Source organism: Coregonus lavaretus (genome assembly GCF_964263955.1).
Source record: "Coregonus lavaretus genome assembly, chromosome: 17".
Classification (NCBI taxonomy): domain Eukaryota; kingdom Metazoa; phylum Chordata; class Actinopteri; order Salmoniformes; family Salmonidae; genus Coregonus; species Coregonus lavaretus.
Genome location: NC_140004.1, coordinates 44,038,689 through 44,058,008, shown reverse-complemented (window position 1 = coordinate 44,058,008; position 19,320 = coordinate 44,038,689). Strand labels below are relative to the sequence as shown.

Below are 19,320 nucleotides of genomic sequence, written 5' to 3'. Positions count from 1 at the left end.
TGTTACTGTATGTTATCTTAAGGATCCAACCTGGGACGACATGCTGGGAAGCTGCAACACCACCATCAGCACAACCACAACGTTGTCAGGGAGCACTCCGATATACTTACCGTTTCACATGTGATCTAAAAAGCTAAACTGATCGTAGATCATCTTTTATCAAGACGCTTTATGATTACGAGCCCAGATCAGGGCCAGTATCCACATCAGAGTAGGGTTGCCGATCTAGGATCAGTTTTAGTCTTCAGATCATAATGAATGATATTATATGGACAGATCCTAGATCAGAACTCCTACTCTGAGATGCTTTGGGGATATTGGCCCAACACTCTTCATCTGTCCCTGAGGTGGGTTTTGAATATGGGGTGAGAGAACGCTTTCCAACAACAGGTGGTTTCTGTTGACTGTCTAATGGATGTTCTTGAACAGCAAAACAGCTGAGAGCAGAGAATTACATTCACTTTTGAGTCATTTAGCAGACGCTCTTGTTCAGAACGACTTACAGAGGAGGACAGAGGAGTCGAGGAGAGGACAGACTTTTGCCCAAATGAGAATCTCCCAGGGAATAAAATGTATCTCAGTGACCGGGAAAACTAATGAGTGGTTGAGAGGTCGAGGAGAGTGTTAATTCGTTTGTAGGTGAAAGGAGGAGTCTGCTCTCCTCCTGGATTACCTACTTCAGCAGAGGATTCCCATGAGTATCCTTTTGGGTTCTAGAGTATCCTTTCAGCTTCTAGCTCGGAAGTGTTTTAAAATCCACCTCACCCCCTTTGAATCAGCTGTTGTTTTCTGGAAGGAGAAAAGCATGCTACTTATACTTTTATCTATAAAATGTCTTCTACAACTAATAGCTACTTTTATTTGTATCACTTTACACATTTATTTTGGGATTACAATGAGCCAACGAGGATGGTATGACGGTATGTCTCCACATGCCTGACTGAGATGTGAGGTCATTCCTCAGGATCTTCGGCGTGTGCGTGTGCGTGCGTGCGTGCGTGTTTGCCAATGGTATGATATCCAGGTTGCGTCTCCCCTGCTTGTACAACGACACTACTGAGGCAGAATTTGACTTTATTCAAGCAAGGTAGTTATTGATGGCTGATAGAGAATTGATCAAAATTGTTGGGAAATTACTACACTATCTCAAACTGATTAGGTGATGGAGCCTGGCCTTTGTGAAGAAGATTATGTTTGACGGCATTGGTATCAGTCACAACAAGACAACCCATTGGATAATCACAGTATCGTCATTAATAACGTGACAGCCCATTGGATAATCACAGCATTGTCATTAATAACGTGACAGCCCATTGGATAATGACAAAGCCCTTGGTCTTTTCTTGGTCTTCCATTCCCTCTTTCATAGCTTCCACTCCTTTCCTTCCCTAGCTTCCTTTCCTCTCCTCCTTTTCTAGATCCCGTTCCTCATTTCCTAGAATTCTTTCTTATTTTCCTTTACTTTCCTCCTTTCTTAGTTTCCTTTCCTCATTCACTTTCCTAGGTTCCTTTCCTCCTTTCCTGGGTTCCTTTCCTTGATCTTTCCCATCTTCCATTCCTCCTTCCCTAGCTTCAATTCTTCTTTCCTAATTTCCTTGTCCCTTTTTTTCCCTAACTTCCTTTCCTCTTCGCCTTTCCTACTCTCTGTTCCTTTCCTGGCTTCATTTCCTAGCATTCCTTTCCTGGCTTCATTTCCTAGCATTCCTTTCCTGGCTTCATTTCCTAGCATTCCTTTCCTGGCTTCATTTCCTAGCATTCCTTTCCTGGCTTCATTTCCTAGCATTCATTTCCTGGCTTCATTTCCTAGCATTCCTTTCCTGGCTTCATTTCCTAGCATTCCTTTCCTGGCTCTATTTCATTTCTTTTCTCCCCTCCTTTGCTTTCCTAGCTCCCATTCCTACTATACTTGCCTAGCTACCTTTCCTTTCCTACTTTCCTAGCTTCCTTTCCTTGGTCTTTGCACACTCTTGGCATTCTCTCAACCAGCTTCATGAGGTAGTCACCTAGAATCCATTTCAATTAACAGGTGTGCCTTCTTAAAGTTAATTTGTGGAATTTATTTCCTTCTTAATGCGTTTGAGCCAATCAGTTGTGTTGTGACAAGGTAGGGGTGGTAAAAGACCAAGTCCATATTATGGGAGTTCACAGAGTTCAAGTAACAGACACATCTCAACATCAACTGTTCAGAGGAGACTGTGTGAATCAGGCCTTCATGGTCGAATTGCTGCAAAGAAACCACAACTAAAGGACACCAATAATAAGAAGAGACCTGCTTGGGCCAAGAAACACAAGCCTTTGGTCTGGAGTCCATATTGGAGATTTTTGACTGTTGGAAAATCATTCCAGGTGAAGCTGGTTGAGAGAATGCCAAGAGTGTGCAAAGCTGTTATCAAGGCAAAGGGTTGCTATTTGAAGAATCTCAAATAAAACATATATTTTGATATGTTTAACACTTTTATGGTTACTACATGATTCCATATGTGTTATTTCATAGTTTTGATGTCTTCACTATTTTTCTACAATGTAGAAAATAGTAAAAATAAAGAAAACCCCTTGAATGAGTAGGTGTTGTAAATCCTTTGACCGGTAGTGTATATTTATACTACGGACTCCGACATTGCTCATCCTAATATGTCTTCATTTCCCATAGGGCGGCGCACAATTGGCCCAGCGTTGTCTGGGTTTGGCCGGTGTAGTCCGTCATTGTAAATAAGAATTTGTTCTTAACTGACTTGCCAAGTTAAATACAGGTTAAATAAAAAATTTAAAAAAGTATATTATTTTACTTTTCGATTTGTTTATTGTTAGATATTACTGCACTGCTGGAGCTAGGAACACAAGCATTTCGCTACAACCGCAATAACATATACTAAATATGTGTATGTGACCAATAACATTTGAATTGATTATTTTATTTTATTTATGTGAATGTGTCTAAAGCATGTTAGAATACGATCCAAAACAACTCATATAACATCACAACCCCATTCTGAATGTTTCTGCACAAAAAAATTGTTTTTATCGTCTGTCACATAAATCCATATTTGCATATTGTCCTCAGATCCTCAAAAAGTTTTACAGCTGCACCATCGAGAGCATCCTGACTGGTTGGATCACCGCATGGTATGGCAACTGCTCGGCCTCCGACCGCAAGGCACTACAGAGGGTAGTGCGTACGGACCAGTACATCACTGGGGCCAATCTTCCTGCCATCCAGGACCTCTATATAGCAGGCGGTGTCAGAGGAAGGCCCTAAAAATGGCCAAAGACTCCAGGCACCCTAGTCATAGACTGTTCTCTCTGCTACCTCACGGCAAGCAGTACCGGAGCACCAAGTCTAGCTCCAAGAGGCTTCTTAACAGCTTCTACCCCAAGCTATAAGACTCCTGAACAGCGAATCAAATGGCTACCCGGACTATTTGCATTGCCCCCCCCCCCACCCCCTCTTTTAATCTGCTGCTATTCTCTGTTTATTATCTATGCATAGTCAATTTAACTCTACCTACATGTACATATTACCTCAATTACCTGGACTAACCTGTGCCCCCGCACTTTGACTCTGTACCGGTACCCACTGTATTTAGCCTCATTACTGTTATTTTACTGCTGCTCTTTAATTATTTGCTATTTTGTTTTTTACTTTTGTTTATTTTAGTAACTACTTTCTTAACACTTATTTTTCTTAATACTACATGGTTGGTTAAGGGCTTGTAAGTAAGCATTTCACTGTAAGGTCTAAACCTGTTGTATTCGGCATATGTGACGAATACAATTTTATTTGATTGAACTGTTTATTCACTGGACTGGCCTTTTGACATGATCTGGAAAATAATTTGTTCAATCAGCATTTCAAATATAATTTCTTGTTACACCTTCTAGGTTTCCACATGTCTCTTGAAAATATAGGTTGTGTTCTCATTGGTTAATGCGTAACTAAGTAGTCCTTCATACCACCTGTGGGTCATCATACCACATGGGGGGGGCTGAGATCTTTATAAACAGCAAGATGGCACAGTAAGGACCGTCTGCAGTTGGGTGACTAGAGAAAGACAGACGTCCATCTCAAGGATATACAGGTAAGACATGATCTGTTGTTCTGGTTCTGTTCTTCTCGTCTACTACCTCTCTCTCTCTCTCTCTCTCTCTCTCTCTCTCTCTCTCTCTCTCTCTCTCTTTCAATTCAATTCAATGGGCTTTATTGGCATGGGAAATGTATGTTAACATTGCCAAAGCAAGAGAAGTAGATGGTAAACAAAAGTGAAATAAACAATAAATGTTAACAGTAAAATGTACACTCAGAAGTTCCAAAAGAATAAAGACATTTCAAATGTCATATTATGTATATATACAGTGTTGTAACAATGTGCAAATAGTTAAAATACAAATGGGAAAATAAGTAAACATAAATATGGGATTTATTTACAATGGAATTAGTTATTCACTGGTTGCCCTTTTCTTGTGGCAACAGATAACAAATATTGCAGCTGTGATGGCACACTGTGGTATTTCACCAAGTAGATAAGAGAGTTTATCAAAACTGGGTTTGTTTTTGAATTCTTTGTGGATCTCTGTAATCTGAGGGAAATATGTGTCTCTAATATGGTCATACATTTGGCAGGAGGTTAGGAAGTGCAGCTCAGTTTCCACCTCATTTTGTGAGCAGTGTGCACATAGCCTGTCTTCTCTTGAGAGCCAGGTCTGCCTACGGTGGCCTTTCTCAATAGCAAGGCTATGCTCACTGAGTCTGTACATAGTCAAAGCTTTCCTTCATTTTGGGTCAGTCACAGTGGTCAGGTATTCTGCCACTGTACTCTCTGTTTAGAGCCAAATAGCATTCTAGTTTGCTCCGTTTGTTTGTTAATTCTTTCCAATGTGTCAAGTAATTCTCTTTTTTGTTTTCTCATGATTTGGTTGGGTCTAATTGTGTTGTTGTCCTGGGACTCTGTGGGGTCTGTTTGTGTTTGTGAACAGAGCCCTAGGAACAGCTTGCTTAGGGGACTCTTCTCCAAGTTAATCTCTTTATAGGTGATGGCTTTGTTATGGAAGGTTTGGGAATCGCTTCCTTTTAAGTGGTTATAGAATTTAACGGCTCTTTTCTGGATTTTGATAATTAGCGGGTATTGGCATAATTCTGCTCTGCATGCATTATTTGGTGTTTTTCGTTGTACATGGAGGATACTTTTGCAGAATTCTGCATGCAGAGTCTCAATTTGGTGTTTGCCCCATTTGATGAATTCTTGGTTGGTGAGCGGACCCCAGACCTCACAACCATTACATTTTTTTACATTTTAGTCATTTAGCAGACGCTCTTATCCAGAGCGACTTACAGTTAGTGAGTGCATACTTCATACTGGTCATACATTTTCATACTGGTCCCCCATGGGAATCGAACCCACAACCATGGCATTGCAAGCGCCATGCTCTACCAACTGAGCTACATAAAGGGCAATGGGTTCTATAACTGATTCAAGTATTTTTAGCCAAATCCTAATTGGTATGTCAAATTTTATGTTACTTTTGATGGCATAGAAGGCCCTTCTTGCCTTGTCTCTCAGATCATTCACAGCGTTGTGGAAGTTACCTGTGGCGCTGATGTTTAGGCCGAGGTATGTATAGTTTTTTGTGTGCTTTAGGGCAACGGTGTCTAGATGGAATTTGTATTTGTTGTCCTGGCAACTGGACCCTTTTTGGAAAACCATTATTTTTGTCTAACTGAGATACACTGTCAGGGCGCAGGTCTGACAGAATCTGTGCAGAAGATCTAGGTGCTGCTGTAGGCCCACCTTGGTTGGTTGGTGACAGAAGCACCAGACACTTTCTCTCTCTCTCTCTCTCTATATCTCTTTATCTCTGAGTCGCTGTCTCTCTCTCTTTATCTCTCTCTATCTCTGAGTCGCTGTCTCTCTCTCTCTCCCTCTCTCTCTCTCTCTGAGTCGCTGTCTCTCTCTCTTTATCTCTCTCTATCTCTGAGTCGCTCTCTCTCTCTCTTTCCCTCTCTCTCACTCTCTGAGTCGCTGTCTCTCTCTCTCTCTCTATCTGTCTATCTCTCTCTCTTCTTACACGAACTAATCTCATAATACTGATAATATGTCCTGATCTTTCACCTCTATTTTTACTCCTGTCAGAATACAGTTTGTAGTGTTAGTTTCAAGCTCTTATGGACACCCATCTGACATGTTTACATCCTCCTCTCCTCTCCTCTCCTCTCCTCTCCCCTCCCCTCCCCTCCTCTCCTCTCCCCTCCCCTCCTCTCCTCTCCTCTCCTCTCCTCTCCTCTCCTCTCCTCTCCTCTCCTCTCCTCTCCTCTCCTCTCCTCTCCTCTCCTCTCCTCTCCTCTCCTCTCCTCTCCTCTCCTCTCTCTCAGACAGTGTACCATGGCCTCTCTCTCTCTGTCCCTGGGTCTGCTGGTGCTATGCACCCTGGCTCTTGTACAATGTGGCCCGTATGACGACCGCGTCAGGGTGTGGGGCATTAGTGCCACCAACCTGAAAGGAGACCTCCTCTCCCAGCCAGACCCCTACGTCAAGGTGAATTTATTCATTTATTTAACCTTTATTTAACCAGAACAGTCAGTTAATGAAACATTGTTATTTACAATGAGGGACTGGCAGGTGGGGTGGTAAAACAGAAGAAGTACAGTAATGTTACAGACAGGACAGGCATCATAACACAAAAGGACAGAGACACAGCAATAATCAACCACAAACAGTAGACAGTCAGCAGTCATTTGTTTGGATATCAAGTAGGCTACAGTGACGTGTGACCATGAAAATGTCAGTGATTGGCTTGTTACTTGTTAGGTGAATGAACAAAAAAACGAACAAATGAATGAACAAACAAACAAACAAAATAATGAATGAATGCATTTTAAAATACATATAGAGGTTCCTCATCCAAGTGAGCCAACTATACATACATAAAAAATCATTGAGTATTAAAGCACAATCATAATAAAACATGTTTAATAATAAAAGTCTACTGACAACATTAACTTCCTTAGGTGTGGTGTGGCCCAGCCTTCGGTGGCATGTCCAGCATTCTGAATAACCAGGCCAACCCCAACTGGCCCGGCGAGTTCAACTTCCTAGACATCATCGACGACTCTGTCCTGAAGCTCGAGGTGAGTTTTGAGCAATGGAGTGCTTTGATCAATGTAAAAGCAGTTTGTATATCCAATAAATTATGATGATGAGGAAGAGGAAGAGGAGGAGGAGGAGGAGGAGGATAATTATGAGTAATATTATTATTAATATGATAAATATGATTATGATGAATTATTATGATATTTGTATTTATTATTATAATTAATGTAATTATTATTAGGTGTGGGATGATAACGTCGGACCAGATGAACGCCTGGGAACCTGCACCACCACCATCTACCCAGGAACACACATCGAGACCTGCCACCTGAAGAAAGGCACCGTCTACTACACCTACACCTACCAGAAGGAATACCAGCAACAGAATGATGATTAGATTGTAACCTATGACCTTCTATCTGATTGGTTCTCTCACCCTGTCACTCATGTATTCACTTCCTTATAGCATCAAGAAAAAAAAACATGCTTTACGGCAAGATGGTCTCAGTCTGGCTTAATTTTTTTTTTTTATAACATATTTTTTATGTTATTTTATTGTTTTATGCTTTCCCAGAAGATGTCTTAGATTGGTCCATAGAATATTAAAAGGGATAAATCAATATTTCTGCTAGATTTGAGATTTTATGTCAAAGCTTTTTACAATTCAACATTTACCTTTTACAGTAAACCATTATTGTGCTTAAACTTGAGCTTAATATAACTTTTTGTTATTCTAAGCTTTGGCCTTCATTCCTAATCAGCGTATCAGATAAATACAAAACTGTTGACAGTACTGTACGTCACAAAACCGTATTTAGTTTGGTTTAGAGACATCACTGAGAACGGACCAGCTGTGGGTCTCCATTGCCTCTTTGCAATGTGTACGGTGGTTGGTACAGTATGTGTAAAGGGGGGTTGGTATGTTTATGACAGGATGCCTGGGTAAGGTCCTTATAAAGGGGAACAGTTATGTTACTGTATGTTATCTTAAGGATCCAACCTGGGATGACATGCTGGGAAGCTGCAACACCACCATCAGCACAACCACAACGTTGTCAGGGAGCACTCCGATATACTTACCGTTTCACATGTGATCTAAAAAGCTAAACTGATCGTAGATCATCTTTTATGAAGACGCTTTATGATTACGGGCCCAGATCAGGGCCAGTATCCACATCAGAGTAGGGTTGCCGATCTAGGATCAGTTTTAGTCTTCAGATCATAATGAATAATATTATATGGACAGATCCTAGATCAGAACTACTACTATGAGATGCTTTGGGAATATTGGCCCAACACTCTTCATCTGTCCCTGAGGTGGGTTTTGAATATGGGGTGAGAGAACGCTTTCCAACAACAGGTGGTTTCTGTTGACTATCTAATGGATGTTCTTGAACAGCAAAACAGCTGAGAGCAGAGAATTACATTCACTTTTGAGTCCTTTAGCAGACGCTCTTATTCAGAACGACTTACTAATAGCCTTTGTTTATTCAAAGGTTTGGCCTTCTTTCATAATCAGCAGTTAAAAACTTCAAAACTTTTGACAGGACTGTACGTCACAAGACCCTATACAGTTTGGTTTAGAGACTTTACTGAGGACGGACCAGCTGTGGGTCTCCATTGCCTCTTGGCGAATGTGTCCGGGTGGTTGGTACAGTATTCGTGTGGGGGGTTGTTATGTCTATGACGGTGTGCCTGGGTAAGGTGCTTATAAAGGGAAATAATAACGTCCTTATGTTATCTTAAGGTAAAGATTTTTAAGGTTATATTGTTTTTGTGCATCTCTGAGTGATGTTCTATCGATTCCCTGGGTCATTTCATGTGTATCTGAGCTATTGCCATTCAAGCAGGCAGAAATTCGGCCGGTATGACGTAGCATTGCTTAATCAAGGTGACAGACAGTGACACATTCAATACCGCCTTTCACACTCTTGCCTGCATCTAGCGGATCTAGAGTGTAATCATTAGTCCAACAGTTGCAAAGGAGATTTCTATTGGACAAATTCAAATATGTTTATCCCCATTTCGTTCCGTTTGCTTCCGTTTAAGAAACGTTTTTTCAAAGAAACGTTTTTTTCAAAAGAATCGGTGGAATGAATACCGTCCTGTTCACATGCAAACACAGTTCAGTTTCATAGCAGCCGCATACAAACAGCATTAACATTTTGCTCGTTTTATAATTCCTTCTCGCATCTACGCGCTCTCCTCCTCTCACCTTTTCCCTTCGCTTGTGGACTTCGGTGCACAACACATCAGCTGTCTGTGACCAGGCGAAAAAACCTTTCCAAGCCAAACCTTCATATCATAACTGCTAACCGCTACACACAGCCTAAATCGTTGTCATCATATTAGCTAATGCCATAGTCAACATAGCTACTAAAACTAATGCGTTAGTAAACCCGCTACAATCACGCAGTAGAATATACAGTCAGCAAGCAGTTTAGTAGTTACACCGGTGGGCCCTGGTGGCAATAAATTAATCAAACCAAAATCTTACCTTGACTTGGAAGAGTTCCAGTGTTGGATAGCCATAGCCAGCTAGCTAACATAGCATCCCTCTCTGTTTAAGCCGGGGTTTGTGTCGGCTAAACTTGCTAGCTGCATTCACTAGCAAAGTAAAAGTGAAAAATAATACAATGAAATACAGCTAGCTGTCTCGCTCTCTCTCTTTCTCTCTCTTGCTTCTCCTTCATTTTTTAAATAAAAACATTTGTTAAAAACGGTTTAAATATTGTGTTTCTCTCACTTTGAGTCAACTACTCACCATATATTATGCACTGCGGTGCTAGCTTATTGTAGCTTATGCTTTCAGTACCTGATTCATTCTCTGATCCTTTGATTGGGTGGACAACATGTCAGTTCATGTTGCAAGAGCTCTGATAGGTTGGAGGATGTCATAATTACTGTGTAAGTCTATGGAAGGTTTTGTATTGAAGTCAATGTACCCAGAGGAGGATCGATACTAGCTGTCCTCTGGCTACACGATGGTGCTACCCTACAGAGTTCTGTTGAGGCGACTGTTATTGCAAAATAGTGTGTTTTAATCAATTATTTGGTGACATGCGAATATATTTAGTATATTTGTATTCATGTTTCACAATTTTTGTATGTATGAAATTCACTGAGGAGGATGGTCCTCTCCTTCCTCCTCTGAGGAGCCTCCACTGTTTTAGAAACGTATCTGTTTGGCATCTTCATTTCCGTCTTTCCTAGCTTGCTTTCGTTGATCCCTTTCCTTCCTTTCCTCCCCTCCTTTGTTTTCCTAGCTCTATTTTCTCCTATCATTTCCTAACTCTCTTTCCTTGCTCCCTTTACTTCCCTCGCTTCCTTTACTTTCCTCCTTTACTTGCCTCCCTTTCCTCCCCTGGCTTCCTCTTCTCTCCTTCTTTCCTAGTTCCCTTCCAATTTCTCCTTTCCTAGCTCCCTTTCCTAGCTTCCATTTCTTGGTCTTTCCTATCTTCCATTCTTTCTTTCCTAGCTTCCATTCCTTGATCCCTTTCCTGCCTTTCCTCCACTTTGCTTTCCTAGCTCTCTTTCCTCCTATCCTTTCCTAACTTCCTTTCTCTCCTCCTGTCCTAGATTCCTTGCCTCCTTTCCCAGCTTCCTTTCCTCCTACTACAGTAATGACTTTGGGCCTTATACACTACTACCACTGTTACATAAATGTTCTGCCACCAGAGGTTACTCAGAAAAAATGCAAGTTTAGCTTTAAAAAACAGATAAAGAACATATTGTATCACAGTGCCTCTCATCTTTCTAAAGATCTAATGTAACTTTACTGTATTTAAGAATATGAACATTTATATATATGAATAGTGTGTAAATAGTATTTTTGTTGTCTCTTGGTGTCTTCCCTATATATATATTACTTTTATTTAATTTTTTATTTTGAATTTAATATAATATGTTGTTCTTGTCTATTAATGTTCTGTACTTACTGTAGTCATGTATTAATGTTCTGTACTTACTGTAGTCATCTATTAATGTTCTGTACTTACTGTAGTCATCTATTAATGTTCTGTACTTACTGTAGTCATCTATTAATGTTCTGTACTTACTGTAGTCATCTATTAATGTTCTGTACTTACTGTAGTCATGTATTTGTTTTATGTGTACCCCAGGACGAGCAGCTGCTGCATGTGGTATCTGGAGGGGGGCCCTTAGCAAAAAAATTAATAAATAAAATAATATGGTGGCCATCTTGAGAATCATCTTCAGCACGGAATACCAAGGATCATGGATGGATGGACTAAACATACTATCACTGCCCTCACTTCATGAGCAAAGACAACCTGTGCCTGGACTTTGCAGTGTCCCTGTTAAAGTCCCCCTTCAGAGACTGTTTACCTGCCTGCCAAGGACACACAGGACTGAAAGATACAAAGTTACCCACTCAGTCAACTCTTTGAGTATCTCCTAAAGTAAAAGTCAAACGTGTTTTATGTGTATTTTAAAACCTCTACTAGATCAGTGTCCCGAAATCGGGACAGTTGCTGCTCAATATGCGATATTTGACTAGAATGGCGTTGTAAACAAAAGCCAAACTTTCCAGGACATAGACTTGTCTTATATGTAGGATGGCCGGGATATGCTTAATACCCCGGCCATCCTACAATCCAAACTAGATGCCCTCAATCTCACGCAAATTATCAACGAACCTACCAGGTACAACCCTAAATCCGTAACCATGGGTACCCTCATAGATATCATCCTGACTAACTTACCCTCTAAATACACCTCCGCTGTCTTCAACCAGGATCTCAGCGATCACTGCCTTATTGCCTGCGTCCGTAACGGGTCCGCGGTCAAACGACCACCCCTCATCACTGTCAAACGCTCCCTAAAACACTTTAGCGAACAGGCCTTCCTAATTGACCTGGCCCAGGTATCCTGGATGGATATAGATCTCATTCCGTCAGTAGAGGATGCCTGGTTGTTCTTTAAAAGTAATTTCCTCTCAATCTTAAATAAACATGCCCCATTCAAAAAATACAGAACTAAGAACAGATATAGCCCCTGGTTCTCCTCAGACTTGACTGCCCTTGACCAGCACAAAAACATCCTGTGGCGTACTGCATTAGCATCAAATAGCCCCCGCGATATGCAACTTTTCAGGGAAGTTAGGAACCAATATACACAAGCAGTCAGGAAAGCAAAGGCTAACTTTTTCAAACAGAAATTTGCATCCTGTAGCACTAACTCCAAAGAGTTTTGGGACACTGTAAAGTCCATGGAGAATAAGAGCACTTCCTCCCAGCTGCCCACTGCACTGAGGCTAGGAAACACTTTCACCACCGATAAATCTACAATTATCGAGAATTTCAACAAGCATTTTGCTACGGCTGGCCATGCTTTCCACCTGGCTACCACTACCCCGGCCACCAACTCTGCACCCTCCGCTGCAACTTGCCCATGCCCCCCCCCCCCCCCCCCCCCGCTTCTCCTTCACACAAATTCAGACAGCTGATGTTCTGAAAGAGCTGCAAAATCTGGACTTCTACAAATCAGCTGGGCTAAACAATCTGGACCCTTTCTTTCTAAAACTAGCCGCCGAAATTGTCGCAACCCCTATTAGTAGTCTGTTCAACCTCTCTTTCGTAACGTCTGAGATCCCCAGAGATTGGAAAGCTGCCGCGGTCATCCCCCTCTTCAAAGGGGGTGACACTCTAGATCCAAACTGTTACAGACCTATATCCATCCTGCCCTGCCTTTCGAAAGTATTTGAAAGCCAAGTTAACAAACAGATCACCGACCATTTAGAATCCCACCGTACCTTCTCCGCTATGCAATCCGGTTTCCGAGCTGGTCATGGGTGCACTTCAGCCACGCTCAAGGTCCTAAACGATATTATAACCGCGATCGATAATAGACAGTACTGTGCAGCCATCTTCATCGACCTGGCCAAGGCTTTCGACTCTGTCAACCACCGCATTCTTATTGGCAGACTAAATAGCCTTGGTTTCTCAAATGACTGCCTCGCCTGGTTCACCAACTACTTCTCAGATAGAGTTCAGTGTGTCAAATCGGAGGGCCTGTTGTCTGGACCTATGGCAGTCTCTATGGGGGTGCCACAGGGTTCAATTCTTGGGCCGACTCTTTTGTCCGTGTATATCAATGATGTCGCTCTTGCTGCTGGTGACTCTCAGATCCACCTCTACGCAGACGACACCATTTTGTATACATCTGGCCCTTCATTGGACACTGTGTTAACAAACCTCCAAACGAGCTTCAATGCCATACAACACTCCTTCAGTAGCCTCCAACTGCTCTTAAACACTAGTAAAACTAAATGCATGCTCTTCAATCGAACGCTGCTGGCACCCGCCCACCCGACTAGAATCACCACTCTCGACGGGTCTGACCTAGAGTATGTGGACAACTACAAATACCTAGGTGTCTGGTTAGACTGTAAACTCTCCTTCCAGACTCACATTAAGAATCTCCAATCCAAAGTAAAATCTAGAATCGGCTTCCTATTTCGCAACAAAGCCTCCTTCACTCATGCTGCCAAACATGCCCTCGTAAAACTGACTATCCTACCGATCCTTGACTTCGGCGATGTCATTTACAAAATAGCCTCCAACACTCTACTCAGCAAATTGGATGTAGTCTATCACAGTGCCATCCGTTTTGTCTCCAAAGCCCCATACACTACCCACCACTGTGACCTGTACGCTCTTGTTGGCTGGTCCTCACTACATGTTCGTCGTCAAACCCACTGGCTCCAGGCCATCTATAAATCACTGCTAGGCAAATCCCCGCCTTATCTTAGCTCATTGGTCACCATAGCAGCACCCACCCGTAGTCTGCGCTCCAGCAGGTATATCTCACTGGTCATTCCCAAAGCCAACACCTCCTTTGGCCGCCATTCCTTCCAGTTCTCTGCTGCCAATGACTGGAACGAATTGCAAAAATCTCTGAAGCTGGAGACTCTTATCTCCCTCACTAACTTTAAGCATCAGTTGTCAGAGCACCTTACCGATCACTGCACCTGTACACAGCCCATCTGAAATTAGCCCACCCAACTACCTCATCCCTATATTGTTATTTATTTTGCTCTTTTGCACCCCAGTATCTCTATTTGCACATAATCTCTTGCACATCTAGCATTCCAGTGTTAATACTAATTGTAAATATTTTGCACTATAGCCTATTTATTGCCTTACCTCCATAACTTGCTACATTTTCACACACTGTATATATATTTTGTGTTGTATTTTTTGACTTTATGTTTTTTTACCACATATGTAACTCTGTGTTGTTGTTTTTATCGCACTACTATGCTTTATCTTGGCCAGGTCGCAGTTGTAAATGAGAACTTGTTCTCAACTGGCTTACCTGGTTAAATAAAGGTTAAATAAAATAAATAAATAAATATTCAACAGGTGTTGAGCTTTCGTAAATTTGTCAGTTATTCTGCGCTCTGGCACCCTCAGACGAGAGTGCTCTGAAATCGGAGTAGATAGCCAGAGCTAATTTACCTGCTACGTCTATCAACAGTTGTCACAGTGGCATCATAAACATTCTATTGAAATAGTTACTTGCATAGTGGAGTCTTTTGTTCAGACATGTAGCTAGCTAGCTAAACAATGAACCATAATCCCAACTCAACTCGCATGAATCTGCAGGTAGCTAACCCACCAGGTTCAATGTTAGCTAGCTAACATTAGGTTTAACTGCCATAAATGTTATTCATGTCATTATTAATGTTATTCATGTCATTATTAATAGGTTTTACATAATATCATTATTATTTGTACAACTTGTATTTTGAATATTGATTTTGCTTGTATTTATGTGATAGGAACTATCTGTACATTCTATGTTGTGTTGGGACGCTTTTTTTTTACACTTTAACTTGAAATGAAAACGACTTTTTGACAAAATTAGAAATGTGTCATATCTGAAAATGTATCTAGACTCTCTTACCCGTATACATGGATGGACGCTTCTCCCTCTCTGTCACGGATGCCATGGTTGCCCTTAGTTTGAAGATGTAATCCCGTGTAGCTCAGTTGGTAGAGCATGGCGCTTGCAACACCAGTGTTGTTGGTTCGTTTCCCACGGGGGGCCAGTATGAAAAAATGTATGCACTCACTAACTGTAAGTCGCTCTGGATAAGAGCATCTGCTAAATGACTAAAATGTAAATGTTATCCGGAGACAGGTGTTTTATACAACAGCCTTCGTGTGTTCTCTTTTCGGATTCGTCTGCATATTTGCAATCAAACGGCAGAATTTTCTTGATCTCCTTAGCTATCATCCTCCAGAAAGTGGAGAGCAACACTTATGCATTTCTACTACTTATATCTTTCAAAAAAGCAGAGTTAGAAAGGATTAGCTACACGTATTGACCAGCTCATATTATAGACAGAAGCATGCTACATGGCAGACCAATCTGAACTCATCTTTCGGCATGTCCAGCCCAGTCATTATTTCAGCCAATCATTGCTAGCGGGAAGGTTGATGTCTTTTTCCAGGGCTAAACCAACTAGGCTCATAATTTAACAATCATATTCATATTTACAGATGGAATATGAGTTTGTTATTAAGGCACATGAAATGTTCCAGAAGGCATTTCTGCCAAAAAACACATTTTGATAAAAAAAAAAGGTTACGTTCAAATGGCGCTCCTGTGAAGTAGTGATGCGCGACATACGCCTAGTTTCCTGAAACAAGTCACAGTACTGAGTAAAGGGTCTGAATAATTATGTAAATGTGATATTTCATATTATTCATTTTTTTACATTTGCAAACATTTCTAAATAACTGTTTTTGCTTTGTCATTATGGGGTATTGTGTGTAGATTGATGAGGGAAAAAAACAATTTAATCAATTTTAGAATAAGGCTGTAAGGGGTCTGAATACTTTCCGAATGCACTGTAATGGCATAACATACGGACATAATTATCACCATAGGGAAATGACCCCCTTTATAAGGACCTTACCCAGTCATATAATTATACCAACCCCCCCACCCCCACATGGAGACCCACAGCTGGTCCTTTCTCAGTGATGTCTCTAAACCAAACTGTGTACGGTTTTGTGACGTACAGGACTGTCAAAAGTTTTGTATTTATCTGATATTCTGATTATGAATGAAGGCCAAACCTAAGAATAACAAAAAGTTATATTACGCGCAAATTTAAGCACAATAATGGTCTACTGTAAAAGGTAAATGTTAAATGGTAAAAAGCTTTGACATAAAATCTAAAATCTAGTAGAAATATTGATTTATCCCTTTTAATATTCTATGGCCCAATCTAAGTGTCACGAATTCAGCCGAGGCTGCTCCTCCTCCTTGCTCGGGTAGGCCTATTACAACCCTTACCCGTTCCACAACGGCCGTGGTCACACCTATCGGTGGATTTCGTTACGGACCTCCCCCCGTCACAAGGGAATACCACGATCTTAGTCATTGTGGATCGGTTTTCTAAGTCCTGCCGTCTCATTCCTTTGCCCGGTCTCCCTACGGCCTTACAGACTGCGGAGGCCCTGTTTACTCACGTCTTCCGGCACTACGGTGTACCTGAGGATATAGTGTCTGATCGGGGTCCCCAGTTCACATCAAGGGTCTGGAGGGCGTTCATGGACCATCTGGGGGTTTTGATCAGCCTGACATGAGAGTAATGGGCAGGTGGAGAGAGTAAACCAGGATGTGGGTAGGTTTCTGAGGTCCTATTGCCAGGACCGCACAGGGGATTGGTCGGTTTACATCCCCTGGGCAGAGATGGCCCAAAACTCCCTCCGCCACTCCTCCACTAACCTGTCTCCATTTCAGTGTGTACTAGGTTATCAGCCGGTCCTGGCACCGTGGCATCAGAGCCAGATCGAGGCACCTGCGGTGGATTAATGGTTTCAGCGCTCGGAGGAAACCTGGAACGCTGCCCATGTACGCCTGCAACGGGCTATCAGGCGACAGAAGGCGAGCGCCGACCGCCACCGCAGTGAGGCCCCGATGTATGCAACGGGGGACCGGGTCTGGCTCTCAGCCCAAAACCTGCCCCTTCGCCTGCCCTGCCGGAAGCTGGGTCGGCTGTTTGTGGGGCCATTTAAAGTCTTGAGGAGATTGAACGAGGTTTGTTATAGGATTCAGCTCCCTCCTGATTACCGCATTAACCCCTCGTTCCATGTGTCTCTCCTCAGGCCGGTGGTAGCTGGTCCGCTCCAAGAGTCTGAGGTGCGGGAGGCCCCTCCGCCCCCACTGGACATCGAGGGGGCACCGGCGTACTCGGTCCGTTCCATCCTGGATTCGAGGCGTCGGGTGGGGGGCCTGCAGTATCTTGTGGAGTGGGAGGGGTACGGTCAGGAGGAACGGTGCTGGGTTCCTAGGAGGGACATCCTCGATCCATCCCTGTTGAGGGATTTCCACCGTCGTCATCCGACTAGCCCTGCTCCGCATCCTCATGGCCGTCCCCGAGGCCGGTGTCGGCGCATGGCTGGATCCGCGCGTCAATGGGGGGGTTCTGTCATGAATTCAGCCGAGGCTGCTCCTCCTCCTTGCTCGGGCAGGCTTTGGCGTTCGTTGTCATCGGAGTACTAGCTGCCACCGATCTATGTTTTTTTGTTCTACTTGTTTTGTCTATATTGCACACACCTGGTTCCAATTATGATAATTTGTTTCCCTATTTTACCCTCTGGTTCCCTCATTGTGTTGTGCGTGATTGTTCGTTGTTTTGTTGTCATGTGAGTCTGTATTTTCTTCCCTGCTTGGAAGATATGTTTATTTACTTGTGACAAGTAAAGTACGTCGTTGACTAAGTTCTGTGTCCTGCACCTGACTCCGTCCTACCGCTACACACTGACGCAGGACACTAAGACATCTTCTGAGAAAGCATAAAACAATAAAATAACATGATAAAGCCAGACTGAGACCATCTTGCTGTAAAGCACGTTTTTTTAATTGATGCTATACGGAAGTGAATACATGAGTGACATGGTGAGAGAACCAATCAGACACTAGGTCATAGGTTACAATCTAACCATCCTTCTGTTGCTGCTGTTCCTTCTGGTAGGTGTAGGTGTAGTAGACGGTGCCTTTCTTCAGGTGGCAGGTCTCGATGTGTGTTCCTGGGTAGATGGTGGTGGTGCAGGTTCCCAGGCGGTGATCTGGTCCGACGTTATCATCCCACACCTAATAATAATAATTACAATAATAAATAAAACATCATAAATATTTATTAATTTATTAATAATAACAATACTAATAACAATAATAATAAAAATACAAAATAAATAATAATAATAATACTAATAAATAATACTCATAATTCTCCTTCTCCTCCTCATCCTCCTTGTCCTACCTGTCTTCCTCCTCCTCTTACTCATCATCATCATCATCATAATTGATTGGATTTACAAACTGCTTTTCCATTGCTCAAAGCACTTTGCATAGTAAGGGGGGAAACTCACCTCTAGCTTCAGGACAGACTTGTGGATGACGTCTAGGAAGTTGAACTCGCCGGGCCAGGTGGGGTTGGCCTGGTTCTTCAGAATGCTGGTCATGCCACCGAAGGCTGGGCCGCACCACACCTAAGGAAGATAATGTTGTCAGTAGACTTTTATTATTAAACGTTTTTTATTAAATATCAACGTTTCATTAACTGACTGTTCTGGTTAAATAAAGGTTAAATAAATGAATAAATTCACCTTGACGTAGGGGTCTGGTTGGGAGAGGAAGTCTCCTTTCAGGTTGGTGGCACTAATGCCCCACACCCTGACGCGGTCGTCATACGGGCCACAATGTACAAGAGCCAGGGTGCATAGCACCAGCAGACCCAGGGACAGAGAGAGAGAGGCCATGGTACACTGTCTGAGAGAGAGGAGAGAGAAGAGGAGAGGAGAGGAGAGGAGAGGAGAGGAGAGGAGAGGAGAGGAGAGGAGAGGAGAGGAGAGGAGAGGAGAGGAGAGGAGAGGAGAGGAGAGGAGAGGAGAGGAGAGGAGAGGAGAGGAGAGGAGAGGAGAGGAAGATGTAAACATGTCAGATGGGTGTCCATAAGAGCTTTAAACTAACACTACAAACTTGAAAGATCAGGATGTATTATCTTTAGTAAGAGATCAGTCAGTGGAGGAAGAGAGAGACAGACAGCGACACAGAGAGAGAAAGCGAGAGAGAAAGAGAGAGGGAAAGAGAGACAGGGAGAGAGAGAGATGGAGAGAGAGCATTGAAAGAGAGAGAGAGAAAGAGAGAGAGAAAGAGAGAGATAGAAAGAGAAAGAAAGAGAGAGGGAAAGAGAGAC

The 19,320-nt window shown here is 42.5% G+C and overlaps 2 protein-coding genes across 2 annotated transcripts; one reads left to right on the top strand and one right to left on the bottom strand.

The window, feature by feature from the left end:
* Positions 1-4,050: 4,050 nt before the first annotated feature.
* LOC311144492 (perforin-1-like) lies at positions 4,051-7,579 on the top strand. The gene is made up of 5 exons (XM_084180517.1): positions 4,051-4,076; positions 5,556-5,606; positions 6,365-6,527; positions 7,001-7,120; positions 7,324-7,579. Exons 2-5 carry the CDS (start codon positions 5,593-5,595, stop codon positions 7,477-7,479), a joined length of 453 nt encoding a protein of 150 aa, XP_084036643.1. The 5' UTR covers positions 4,051-4,076; positions 5,556-5,592; the 3' UTR covers positions 7,480-7,579.
* Positions 7,580-18,059: 10,480 nt separating this feature from the next.
* On the bottom strand, positions 18,060-18,770 carry LOC311144738 (perforin-1-like; the record flags this gene model as incomplete). Its single annotated transcript, XM_084180834.1, has 3 exons — positions 18,731-18,770; positions 18,494-18,613; positions 18,060-18,215 (listed from the first exon to the last, which is right to left on the bottom strand). Exons 2-3 carry the CDS (start codon positions 18,584-18,586, stop codon positions 18,060-18,062), a joined length of 249 nt encoding a protein of 82 aa, XP_084036960.1. The 5' UTR covers positions 18,587-18,613; positions 18,731-18,770.
* Positions 18,771-19,320: the final 550 nt, after the last annotated feature.